At 40.4% G+C, this 12,767-nt stretch overlaps 1 protein-coding gene across 1 annotated transcript; it reads left to right on the top strand.

Annotated features, from left to right (window-relative positions):
- The first annotated feature begins 277 nt into the window (after window positions 1-277).
- On the top strand, window positions 278-6,327 carry ube2v1 (ubiquitin-conjugating enzyme E2 variant 1). Its single transcript, XM_079578894.1, has 4 exons — window positions 278-330; window positions 837-985; window positions 3,257-3,382; window positions 4,933-6,327. Exons 1-4 carry the CDS (start codon window positions 315-317, stop codon window positions 5,077-5,079), a joined length of 438 nt encoding a protein of 145 aa, XP_079435020.1. The 5' UTR covers window positions 278-314; the 3' UTR covers window positions 5,080-6,327.
- The last annotated feature ends 6,440 nt before the right edge of the window (window positions 6,328-12,767 follow it).

The following is a 12,767-nucleotide window of genomic DNA, read 5'->3' as shown; positions in this document are numbered from 1 at the left end:
AGAGACACCAGGGGAGATGAAAGACCCTCCAATCATCCCATAAACACTTGTATTACCCCCACAGGGACTATGGGAAGGATTTATTAAGGTAAACACGTTACTTAGTACTGCTTTAAGAATAGGAAATATGGTCCAAAACACGTTATATTACTGTAGGATACATGCTTTGCGGGCTTTACAAAAAAATGTCGGCTCAAAAGTTGCCCTTTGTGTCCAAACAAAACAGCGTAAGTGTAAACTGCCCTTGAATCGGTGGATAACTTTCTGCAACCTGGCAACCCGGTGGCTCGCGCTTCCGGGAAACACAGACAGACATGGCGTCAGGATCAGGTAAGCCGACCAGGGCGACATTTGGCAGCTTCTTTTGATTCTTATGCGGGATCTGTCAGCAAATACGCGGTCACAGTGTCAATAAACCGGACTCAACGAAAAAAACGAGCGGAATTAGGGTAGCAGTTAACCTTCATGAGAGTCAATAGTAAGCATGATGTGTTTTTTAGCTTAGCCCCGGCCGAGAGCCACCGCAGGCACAGCCCTCTTCACCGCGAGAGTCATGGCGTTCCGGGAAAAAAAAGCTCCGGGTGAATTTTCTTTGTGTTCAGCTCGGAATTTAACATGTGTGTAGGACGACCCTGTTCTCTACACAGTCCAGATTCAGTCAAATCAGTCAAACTAGTAGCCTATCTTAATTTCATGACGTGAATCCATCCACCTGTGTTCACTTGATCTGTATATTACACCTTGTTAGTATTTTAGGTCTGTTTTTTGTTGCTTGTTGCGGACTAAAGAAAAGGGGAGTGAGTTTGTGAGAAAGTTAATGTGTTGTTTGTGTGAAGGTGTCTTGGTTCCCAGAAATTTCCGTCTGCTGGATGAGTACGACGACGGGCAGAGGGGCCATGGAGATGGGACAGTGAGCTGGGGTCTGACTGACGATAGTGATACCTCGCTAACCCACTGGACAGGCGTGATCCTTGGTCCCCCGAAGGTAAGCATATGTCACCTTTCAATTCAACGTGAAGCCATGTTTGTTGTTATATGTGATTGTGACTATTATTACTTTTCTGATGAGTTTCAATAGTTGTTTCCCTTCATACTCTGTAAGACAAGCTGCTACATGCATAGAATATGATGCAAACTCTCCAGGCATTTTCCCCATGAAGGGCGCTTCCTCAATCCAAACTCACCAGTCAAACCAGTTTTGACCCTTCTGGAATGTCTAGAATATTCTCTGTTTTGCATTGAATGAACAAAACAAGTACAGTAAGTTAACTCTTAAAAAGACGCAGCAGAATGAATGTGTATGGGGACGTTGCACTAAATCGTAAAACCCAAGAAACTATTGCACAACTATTGCCCTGTCCTGTGCTCTGTCATAGGAAAAGAAAGTGGCTGAAAACCCCAGTGTCATGTACAGTTCTCTGTGTCAGTAAATAGTAATACATTCATTAAACTGAGACTATTGCAAAGACATACTAGTGCTAAGAGTGTGGGGCCTCAGAATCAAAACAAATAGAGCATTAAAGGCACAGGCCACAGTTTTTACATACTGAGATATGTTCTTACCTGAGCTTAGACGAGTTGATGCGTACCTGTCTGGTCTTTGTGTGCCCATGGAAGAGCTTGATCACTTTCAACTTCAAACCCATTTGGAGCTATAGGAATATGCTGGGAGAGGCCAACATCTAAATATGTAAAAATTAAAAAAAGGTTATTTAGTAGAGTCTTGGTTGTTATAAAGAAGACTATTCTTACATTCATATTGTTATGTAAGGCTATTGTGTTCTGTACATTATAATGATTAGGATCATGGCAGATACTGTAATTACATTTTCATCCCTTTCTTCAAACGAGTTTGACACTCCTGGTTTGGAGCTATTCTATGATAATGATTGACCTAATACACGCCTTTATGTGGGGTGTGTACAGTATCGGGCAATAGTTTGGAAAGGCTTTTTTATGTATTGCTTTTTGTTTTGTATCAAGACTATTTACAGTGTAGTTTCTCACTGAAGGCTTTCATGTTTGAATGAGCATTAACACATGGAATCAGGTTTTAATAGAAAAAGTAGAAATAGATTCTTCATTATAGCCGCCTTTTGCTTTGATTACTGCTTAAAACATTTGACATTTTCTCAATGGGCTTCAGAATATAGTCACCAGAAATGGTTTTGACTTCACAGGACTGTTTTATATTTATTTAAGATGGGCCAGTGCATATAAATTAACGGGAGTCCTCGAAGCCCACATGTAAATATGCCAAAGTTAGCCACAGTGGCTAATTTTCATTTGTAGTCCCAGGGCAGGTTGCTGTTCACACACAGAAGCACAATAGACATGAACAAAAAAAAGTAACATTTAAAACAGAAAATTAACACACATAGTATCAGTAAGCAGACGTTATAAACACAGCGTCTCCGACAATACAATAAACATGAAACGGTAAACACTGTTGGAAACTGTTTCAGATGATGAACTTATGAAGCTCATTGAGAAAAAAACTTTTTTGTTTCCTACATAACTCCATGTCTTCATTCATAGTTTAATGTCTATGAGAATCACACAATGTAAATAGTGTTGAAAATAAAGATAACCCCCCAAAAAACCAATACATAGAACGTGTTTCCAAACTTTTGGCCGGTGCTGTACTTTTTTTTAACACAAAAGGGACAATCAGAACGACCGCTGTTGTTGACAGTGTTGCCCTTGTGTTCCCCACAGATCCACACATGTCCAGGAATAGGTAGTGGTGGTGCCACACAGCACGTTCCTCTTCTGGTTGTCATACATGACTATCTCATTAGCTACTTTAGGTCACACAGACTCACTTGAACTCACAACACATCGCAGGCAAGTCCAATGGTTCCTAGCATGATATCATACTGGTGTTCACAATGACATGCGTGCCCATGTTTATTTACACATTCAATAGACATAAACACAGTGCACAAATGCTCAGACATGTTCCATTTCTCAGTGTTGGGGGGCAATTCAGTGAATTAGTTTTAATTTCTAGTTAGTGAAAGTCGTTACTGAGTGAAAGCAGTTGAAAAGTTTAGCAAACTGAAACCAAAGCTGCCCCTGGTTGTAATGTTTTATTTTCTGGCAACCACCTGATTGATCGTCACTGACTGACTGACTGTGCCCCTGGTTTGTCGTAAAATGTCTTACGCGTTCTCTTTTTGTTAATTTATGTAAAACAATAAAAAACATCAATTGTTCTTTTGTTGCTTAAGTTCTTTACCATTGGATTTTGCAGACGGTGTATGAAAACAGAATATACAGCCTGAAAATTGAATGTGGACCCGGGTATCCTGACCACGCTCCCAGCGTGCGCTTCATGACCCAGATCAGCATGAGCGGAGTGCACACATCAACTGGGAAGGTGTGTATGCATATTTTCTGTAACAGACCTTACTTCCAAAAGAAATACTGGACACCTTGTTTTATAGTGGAGCACTTTGGTCAGTGCGATCATAACTGCCAAATTCTGGGCAGCACTTCAGATGTCCAACGTGTAAAAAGATCATGGCATCTGTCGTGACGTACACAAACAAGAATATGGTCTATATCATTGAAGGTGTAGTTAAGATTGTGGAATGTTTGAGGTTCAAAAGTGAAAACTTGAGCTTTATAGTATAGTATCGTATCGTATAGTATAGTATATATGCCTTTCAGACATGTGACTTTTGTTGTTATGGTGGCCATTTTGAATACCAAAGGAAAATTATGCAGTACTACACCATGTGTCATTATCTCTACTCAGGAAATAAAGACACCTGATTGACAGTGGCATTTTTATGTACTCAATCATTGCTCAAGAAATAACAGTTACAGTACAGTACAGTACAGTACAGTATAGTTATACTATAGTATAGACCCCTTACCTATATATTTCCATTGTAGCTGTTGTCATAGTCACGATAAACAAATGTCTAACTGTTGTTGGAAATATCAGATTAACCTTATTTTATCATCTTAAATGTCATTAGGCCCGAGCACCATCAGGGCTGGCGAAGGGCCTCTTGTAATCGTATAGAGTGTGCGGAGCGAAGCGGAATTATAGAGTATACTCCCCCAAAGTGCGCGGAGAGCACAAAACGAGCGCAAAGCGCTCGCCTCCTCTCAAACACTCACTAACGCGCTCTTCTTGACGTGCATGTCCCGTGCACATACATATATAATGCAAAAGTCAACATTGTAATTGTACAGAGCCCATAAAAGTCAATGGGCGACTGGTCAAGTGCCCGTCAGTGACCCAGGACCTCTACCATGAGGTAGGAATACGCGAGTGCTTTCCGAAAATATATAGTTTATGGTACCCGCGTAAGCAGGAACACTGTTCTCGTGTTGGAAAATTATTCTTTCTTTCTTTCGCGCCGTCGCAATTTTCACCCAGTGAACATTGACGAAAACACCACATTGTATCACGTGGTAAATGGACTGTCTGCCCCAGGACGGCTGTGGCTTCAATAACAGCTTACCACCACCAAGTGTGGAGTAAATGAGTAATGACTACTATGTAGTACTTTGAGGAACTTGTGACACAGGCTTGTAAAGTGCAATACAAGTGTAAGTGTACAGGTGTATTAATGAAGCTACAGTCAAGTTGGGGTCTTGACCAAATCACAGCTTATTATTATTCATTTATTGGGAAAATTCTCTCTACTATATGCGGCCCGCGACCCACCGTGGGAGCTTAATTTCGGCCCGCGACCCAGAATGAGTTTGACACCCCTGGTCTATACTATACTAGTACACTATACTGTAATAGTATAGAATAGTATAGTATTTTAAAATGTGCACATAGTTAGATACAGTAAATGCTTTCCTTCTGAACTGTCATTAATATGCCATTAACAGTGTAGTATGGACTGCACCTAGATTGGAAATGCCTTGCTATTGTCGCTCATTTGACTCACTTGTGAATTGCAGGTGGAACTAAAGGCGATACCATCTTTGGCCCGATGGAAGTCCTCGTACAACATTCGGACGGTACTGCAGGAGCTCAGACACCACATGATGGCAAAAGAGAACAGCAAACAGTCCCAACCACCTGAAGGCCAACAGTACAGCAACTGATGCCCCCCTGTGGTTCCTCCGGTCCCCTCTCGCCACACATTCAACACTAACTCCACACAGAGGGCTCACGGGTCAGTCCTCACCAGTGCCCAAAGTGCACCAAGCAGACCTGCTGTTCCATTACACTTGGTCACATCCATTTGATTCCTCGACGTATAACTTGATTGAGCGTACTGATTTTGTATTTACCATTGATCTTTCAGTTATTCCATACTAAATAGTAGCTGTGGTAAGGGTCAATCAATGTAGTGATAATGAGAAATCTGTCCTAAATCTGTTCTCAGAATTAAAGTACTTGAAGAATGTTGGAATGAACTTTATTTCTGCCACTGTGCTGAGAAACTTTTAAGCTTTTAGAAATTGATTACTTTATTTCTGGAATAGATTTAGCATAACCGCCCTTGTTTTGCATTGTGAGGTCCAATGGTATCTGAAAGTTAATATCATGTGCTCAATTTTCATCAAACCAAGCTGCTGTTATAGCTGCTGCTCAATACCTGGTTATTTTGATATTGGCTATGTAGCTACTTTCCCCTGGACACGTTCCACAAATTGATTTAGAGTTTGTTTGTTTGGGTTTTTTTTGGGGTTAATGAATTGTTGAGTCTTTTTACACAATGAAAGGGTTGCTTGTCTGTGAGCCCAAAGTGGATTGAGACTTGTTAAAGAAGAAGAAAAAAAAAAAACATTCCATAATTGAGTCCCAATTTTAGGTCCAAAGTACTTCCATGCGTCTTTACAGTTGCTGAATCTTACTTGACCGATTGTGGTGGTAGAAAGTTAGAGGAGACTTTCTCTTTTAAAGCAAATATTTAAAAGTTTGTCATGGCTGGGTCTATCTTTGATAATTTTCCCACTGATGTGAAAAGAAGTAGCATTGTTTCTTGGAAATCGACTGCTAGTTAGTGTTGCTCATCACTTACGTAGGCTTGCAGACATCTCTTGTGTGCCATATGGTTTGAAAGAGTGATGGATGGGCAGTGTTGGGGTCGGGGGTGGAGCACTGCACTGTGGGGGTTCCCCACTGTACCTGTACCAAACAGGTGGAACTCTTTTTGTTTATTCTTGTTTGTATATCTTATTTGGGGTTTTTGGAAATGTGTACTCTTATTTTTTCTCTTCTCATGCAGCATATGCTCACTGAACGCATTGAATGGCTCTGGATGTTCATTTTATAATGGGATAAAAGGACAACGGTGGCAGTGACCTATTGCATGATTTTATTTGAATTAAACGTTATTACTTTTGCATGTGTGTGTTGGTGTTTTTCTTAAAACTCTTACCCAATAACATTATACCTGCTCTATATGCGGGTGGGCCATATTGAAAAATAAATATCCCAATATTTTTGAGGACTTTCTCGATAACGACAATCAGAAATTTGCGCCTGTGTGTGTGGACAAACATATCTCGTCACCTGCAGATGTCTAAATTTATATTTTTAATCTTATCTTGATTTAAAATGTTTATTTAGACCGAACTAAACACTTTACAATTCCCATCAGTGATTAAAAACTTTAATCAAAGCAATTCTTTGCCAATTGCAGTTCATAAAACAACATTGAATGTGGACAAATATACCAATTAGAAAAATGTTAATAATTTATAAAACTAGAGAAGAAAGCGATTTGATAATCAGCGCTAAGCTGTCTCAACAGACCTAGAAATGGGTTTAATTTATGTTTTTATGTGACTAATGGTATAGCTGTAGGCTCTAACACTGTGACACTGCAACATTTGTCTGGTTTAAAGCCACACTGCAAAACTTTTCAAACCATATAACAACATACAAGCCTTTATTACAGATATTTTTAATGTTGAATTATACCACAAACATTAACAAACATGTCTTTATGTGAACAGCTCAACTCTCCTCAGACCTGACTAAGTTTACTAAATAATCTAGTTAAATCACATATAAGATTTAACTAGATTAGGTCTTCATTCAAAGCCATTCTTTGATAATCCCACTGGATGTTGAGAGCATGTTTTGTGCCAAGAACAGTATGATCCAAAATGTTGCGCACTACGCAGTATCAGGGGAAGCCAACGTCAGGCCTGGGGGCCAAATCTGGCCCTTCAACATGATGGTTGATTTTGATGATTTTGAGAAATATGATTTCACAAAGTTATACTTTACTAATCCCTGTAGGGAAATCCTATCTCTGCATTTGACCCATCTTCAATGCCGCTAGGATAAGATAAGATAAAATAGCCTTTATTAATCTCACAATGGAGAAATTTACTCCATTGGGCATAGGGCAACCTGTAGGAGCAGAGGGCAGCCGGCTAATGGTCAGAAACACCTGGCTAGAGGATCAACCTATTGTACATGTTTTTAGTGGTTGGGGAAACTGGAGGAATCCTACACAGACACATGCAAACTCCACACAGAACGGGCTGTATATTATTTTAAAACATTGGTATTTGTAGAAAGTGGTGCTTTACTTTGGGCTATAATTGGCTGATTCGGCTCTTGGTCTTGAGGACAATCAGCCCTACACTAGGCTAACTACCCCTGCTTTAGGTTTGATTTTGGTTAGGTCAACAAAAATATTGAAAATATGTAACTGTAATGACATGCCTATCCAAAGGCTAAAACTGAAAGATAAGGCACATGTTTCTGTTTCCAGTCTTTGGACAAAATGAGCCAACCTGTACACATGGATGCTTTTAATTTTAGACAAATTCACATGTTGCTTTCCTCAGATTTACTGAGGTGACAATATGAGCGAAGTCCAGGTCAGGCACACTCTTTTCCTGGTTAATGTAGCTGTATAGGCATGAAGCATGTGTTCTCTGTAGTCCATCCTCATCCATCTTCCTCACTGGCAGCAGAATGCTAACAAACAGAGAAGCATCTCCGTCCTGCAGCTGCTCCAGCTCTAATAGTCTTTTCTTAAAGGACAAAGAGCAGCACGTGACCTGGGCGTGTAGGAGGAGCAAATCCACAGGAGGTGATACAGCGGGATGCCCTCGCAGCTGTGTGTGGAGGGAGGGGTCAATCAGGAGTCTGCTTTTCATCACCCACTATATTTTCATCACTTAAATGCTGAAGAAGGTTGATCATCACAAATCCTGCATACAAATTTAGGGACTTCAAGTCAATCATCAACATTGTATCAAAAAACATTCAGCCAAGTCAAGTGTATGAAGAGCAGCTATTTGTTTACAAAATCTAATGTCCCAACAAGTGGGTCCTGGAGATGCGTCTTCACTCCAAGTAACAGCAAACCTGAGGGAAAAATAACAATGTCACCCATTTGAATACTCAAAGAAGTAGCAACTATTATTCATTCTTATATACCAAAAAGCAACTATGCATGTGTATATAAAAATAAACGAGACAAAGGCAGTGCCAACTTGGACTTGTAGACGCTGTTAAGGAGACACATTTTTTATTCTAAATAAATGTAATTCATTTCCCAATTTAAGTGACAAATACTGTACATTACATATATTTTATTCCTGAATTCTTCAATGTTTTTACCTATAGTTTTCCTTATTCATTGGCAAATGCTCCTGAGAGGATATGCCATATTGTTGACATAAATTAACTTTCTGTCCATTAGCGTCCTTAAGCAAATGAGCAATAATGGTGAGTGGCTGTTAATGAAATGGAGAGAAGTGACAGAGAGTTGTAAATCTGTGGAAGAGTCAGAGTCTATGACCTGGTCTGATCTCTGCGGCTGCCCAGTCAGCTGACCCTGCACTCCCAGCAGATGGCTGCAGACTCTCCTCTCAAACCGGCCTGTAAACCATGTCTAAACCAGAAAACATAAAAGCATTAAAGCATAAGTGAAGACTGTGAGTATCTGAGCTAAGGACTGCTTGTGAAAATGGACTGATGGTTGATTTTGATACTCTTACCTAAATGTTTTGTAAGCTTAAATTTAGTATAAATAAATGCATACATTTTCACTGTGTCTTCTGGTTTGTATATATAAAAGATCATTTAAAACAAGTGATTTGAATTAGATCAATAATTAATATTGCAGCACTTTTAGGCAAGGCATAATTCTCTCTATACATGCTTTTCAGTCATGTGACTTTTAATGTTACATGTAATTATGCAGTACTACAACATGTAACAACATCGCTACTCAGGATGAAAATGAAAGACAACTTATTGACAGTGGCATTTTTATGTACTTGTAATCATTGCTCAAGAAGATAACCGTAAAAACATGGCCCCAGAGAGCTCATGTTTGTAAGTCAGTGTTTAAGCTGCTCAAGATGTTAGCATGCTACCGGTTAGCATTTCGCTCGTTACTGTAGTATTTCCTCAGTGTTCATAGATGAGAGCCATGTGTTTATATCCTGTTGAAGCCATTGACAGTTGGTTGACAGTTGCTAACTGGTAGCATGCTAGCGTCTTGAGCAGCTTTAACACTGACTCAGACTGTGACTCTGTTGACATGACCAATTGTAAAAAATCACAGAGAAAAGTCTGAGGAGAGAAGCAGATCTTTAGTAAATCCTGTTGTAGCTCGACAGACAGAGCTGCTACGCCTGTGTTACATTTGCTGGTTATATCACATAAACGTGAGTCTCTGGGGCCGTGTGTTTACTGTTATCTTCATGAGCAATGATTACGAGTCAGTTGTCTTTCATTTTCATCCTGAGTAGAGATATTGTTACATGTTGAAGTGATGCATTGCTACATGCTACTTCAGTATTCAAAATGGCCCCCGGAACAATGCGTGATGTCATTGGAAACTCTTCCTTTGAGGGTTATTACCACAAACCCAATGCATCTTGTTTAACTACATCAAACTTAGGTGATTTGGCCGCGTATTCGGAAGCTTAGATGTGGTTGTAGACTGATGTTGTGGACAGAGCATGTCGTGCTTGTGTCTTGTAGTTGTCGCTGGAGACTCCGCGAGGACAGAGGGACAGTGATGGATGAGCCTCAGAGTGGACCGTGGTGAGATGGACAGATCCCTTGTACCTCTCCTGAAGCCTGACTTGATTAAAACGCACTTACGAGCCCTGTGTTCTGTCACCTTTACGTACAGCAAGGAACACGAGTGAGGACTGTTGCAATGTCGCTCAAGACAAAACAAAGAAATCTAAATGTCAATAATATTTTATTTTATCAACGCTGATTTTGATTCTGTTAGTTTACAGCTTGCCCAGTGATCCTCAAACTGGTGGTACCTGGGCTTCAACTACTTTGAATTAGAGATCACTTTATAATGCATTTATATTCTGTGCTTTTCTGGTTTAGATATGGTTTACATCTAGTTCAGACAAATCTGTGTTGACACTTTCTTTTTTTAGACTCCTGTTTTGATTCTGGTCGTCCTCCGAAGGTCAGATATTCTGAGAACCACTGATCGAGCTAATGGGCACTACTTGGCACTATCTGACCTAAGTTTTGACACAAGTCCAGATTTATTTATTTTTTTGGTTTGAACTTGGAAAACAGTCAAATTTTTTATTCACATCAACCATTGGAATCTGTATCATATTCAAGTTTGGTATAGTTCAAAATGTGTCAATCCAGACAAAAGACAATGATGCAAAGTCACCCTCCTCCCTTTATACACACACACACACACACACACACACAACATTGTCCAGTCTCTTGGGGTGGGGGCGTGAAGGGGGTAGAGAGAGAAAGTGAACAGACGGGCGCTGCTAAATTGATGTGTGTCCCTGGGGATGTTTGATGGATTAATGCTAACCACACCAGCTGATCTTTGGGGCTGGGGCACATATAAGAGCTCTCTGCAGTATAGTGCTTAGCTCAGCTGTCTGCCTCTCCTCAACCACTCCACTACGAGCACTTTTTTCTTTACTTGGGCCACACATGTCTTAGTTTTGTGTCAAAAAAAGAAGACTGATCTCACCTCCTCCAGCAGCGGAGCGAACCAGAACTGCCTAAAACATGCCACGGTCCTTTTTGGTAAAGCAGACAAAGGCTCTTGATCTCTCCTCTACAGGCAGTTACCATCCACTGCACTGGGACAAGTGCGCCGTGACACATGCCATCGCAGAGTCAACCACACGCCTTGCAGCACGCTTGACCCAAAATGGTAAGTACATTTGCTACTTTATAACAAGTTTATATGGGCTGTAGATTGGATTGGATTAGGACGAGGACAGGATTCTGTAAAGAAGGCTCTACTTTCGAGCAGATGGTCAAGAATATTGGGGTCATGGTTTTATGTATTGCACAAAGGGCTAATGCTTTTGTTTGTTGTTGATGCTTCAAATACCAAGTTTCATTGTTGGGGGAAAAAACAAGCAATTTAAAGATTTGGTTAGAAAGCGTAGCAATAAAATATGAAAACATTCCAAGCAACAGGTCTGCGCACTGGTAACACACTATTTACATTTTTGCTATAAGTAGTTGAGTACCGGTATTTGGTTTTGTTGAAAGATTAAGCCATTAAGTGTTTTTTTTTTGTTCTGGTTTCTAAGTCTCAACAAATCCGAATGCAATAAAGTATGTAGGATGGATTCAGACTTGTCTTACATTAAATATTAGGTTGAAATACTGCCCTTGCCCATTCGCCCTTGAAACTCAGGTCTCTTCATCTGTGTGTCCAAAGATGCATCCGAGGTACATTACAGCAACACTATACCGAGTGGAGTGAGCCTTGAGGTGAGGGGCGACACTCTCGACTGGAAGGATATTGATTAGAGTACAGACCATGCTGCCAGTAACTGGATAAAGTGCAACATGAGTGCCTACTGTCTGCAACCTCTGAGCACGTCCACATTACCGAGTAAAATGTGGCAAGTTTACTTTGCTATTGGTGTCTACGGAGTATGGTGGAATTTAATTAAAATGAACAAAATAACAAACAAATATATAAATGGGTCATAGTAAAGTGAGACTAAAATGGCAGTTTCAGAAGGGCTGCTTGAGCTGATAGTGGTATTGGGGATGCCATCTGTCTGCATGTCTTTGTGCAACTGTGTCATGGGTGGAGAGGGTGGTGGGCCCCTTTTGTCACCCCTACTCCTTATTTACATAGTGCAGAGCAGACTCATGCCACAGATGGACATTCACCTGAATCCTGAACGATTTTGTGACGCACTCTTTTTGACATGCCTGTAGTACCATAAATCACTTTAAGTTATTGCAGTTCAAACCAGCTACATGTCATGTGACTGCTCCACTGAAAAGAAAAATAGCATAAATATAGCAAAATGCAGAATTAAATAATGTATTTCTATTCATTTACCCATGCCCCTTGATTGAATCAAGTATGGCTGCTTTTACCAATTCAAATTTAGAGCATACTTTATTCTTCTCATACCACTTATTGCTGAAATATTATTGTGTAGACTCTTTGTTATTAGAAAACCACAATAAATTTAATAACATTTGAAACTACATGAACTTAAAGAGTATTGTTTTTCCCAGGATACATCCAGGACTATATCCTTCCGTCCGTGCAGCAGAGAAAAGAGCAACACTGTGATGCGGAGTCTCCGCTGCCGTCTCCGTGTGGATCTGGTGGAGGCACAGTGGAAGATTTCTCAGACCATGACATGGAACAACCAGAGAGTCCTGTGTCCTCATGTTGCACAGCTGACTCAGACAGCAGCCCAGAAACTGATGTGATGCCTGATGCCTATTTGGGCCGTGAGTGCAAGGGGCTGGCTAAAGGCCGTTATGCATGCCATGAGTGTGGGAAGTCCTACGCCACCTCCTCCAACCTGAGCAGACA

Source organism: Gobius niger (assembly GCF_951799975.1).
Source record: "Gobius niger genome assembly, chromosome: 20".
In the NCBI taxonomy this organism is placed as follows: domain Eukaryota; kingdom Metazoa; phylum Chordata; class Actinopteri; order Gobiiformes; family Gobiidae; genus Gobius; species Gobius niger.
The sequence above is the reverse complement of the archived record's forward strand: the minus strand, read 5'-3'. Positions and strand labels throughout refer to the sequence as shown.

What these genes read in the sequence shown, in the direction of transcription:
- ube2v1 (XM_079578894.1), top strand. An exon ending in TGATCCTTGGTCCCCCGAAG is followed by an intron (nt 986 to 3,256) that starts GTAAGCATATGT and finishes TGGATTTTGCAG; the next exon opens with ACGGTGTATGAAAACAGAAT. An exon ending in TGCACACATCAACTGGGAAG is followed by an intron (nt 3,383 to 4,932) that starts GTGTGTATGCAT and finishes TGTGAATTGCAG; the next exon opens with GTGGAACTAAAGGCGATACC.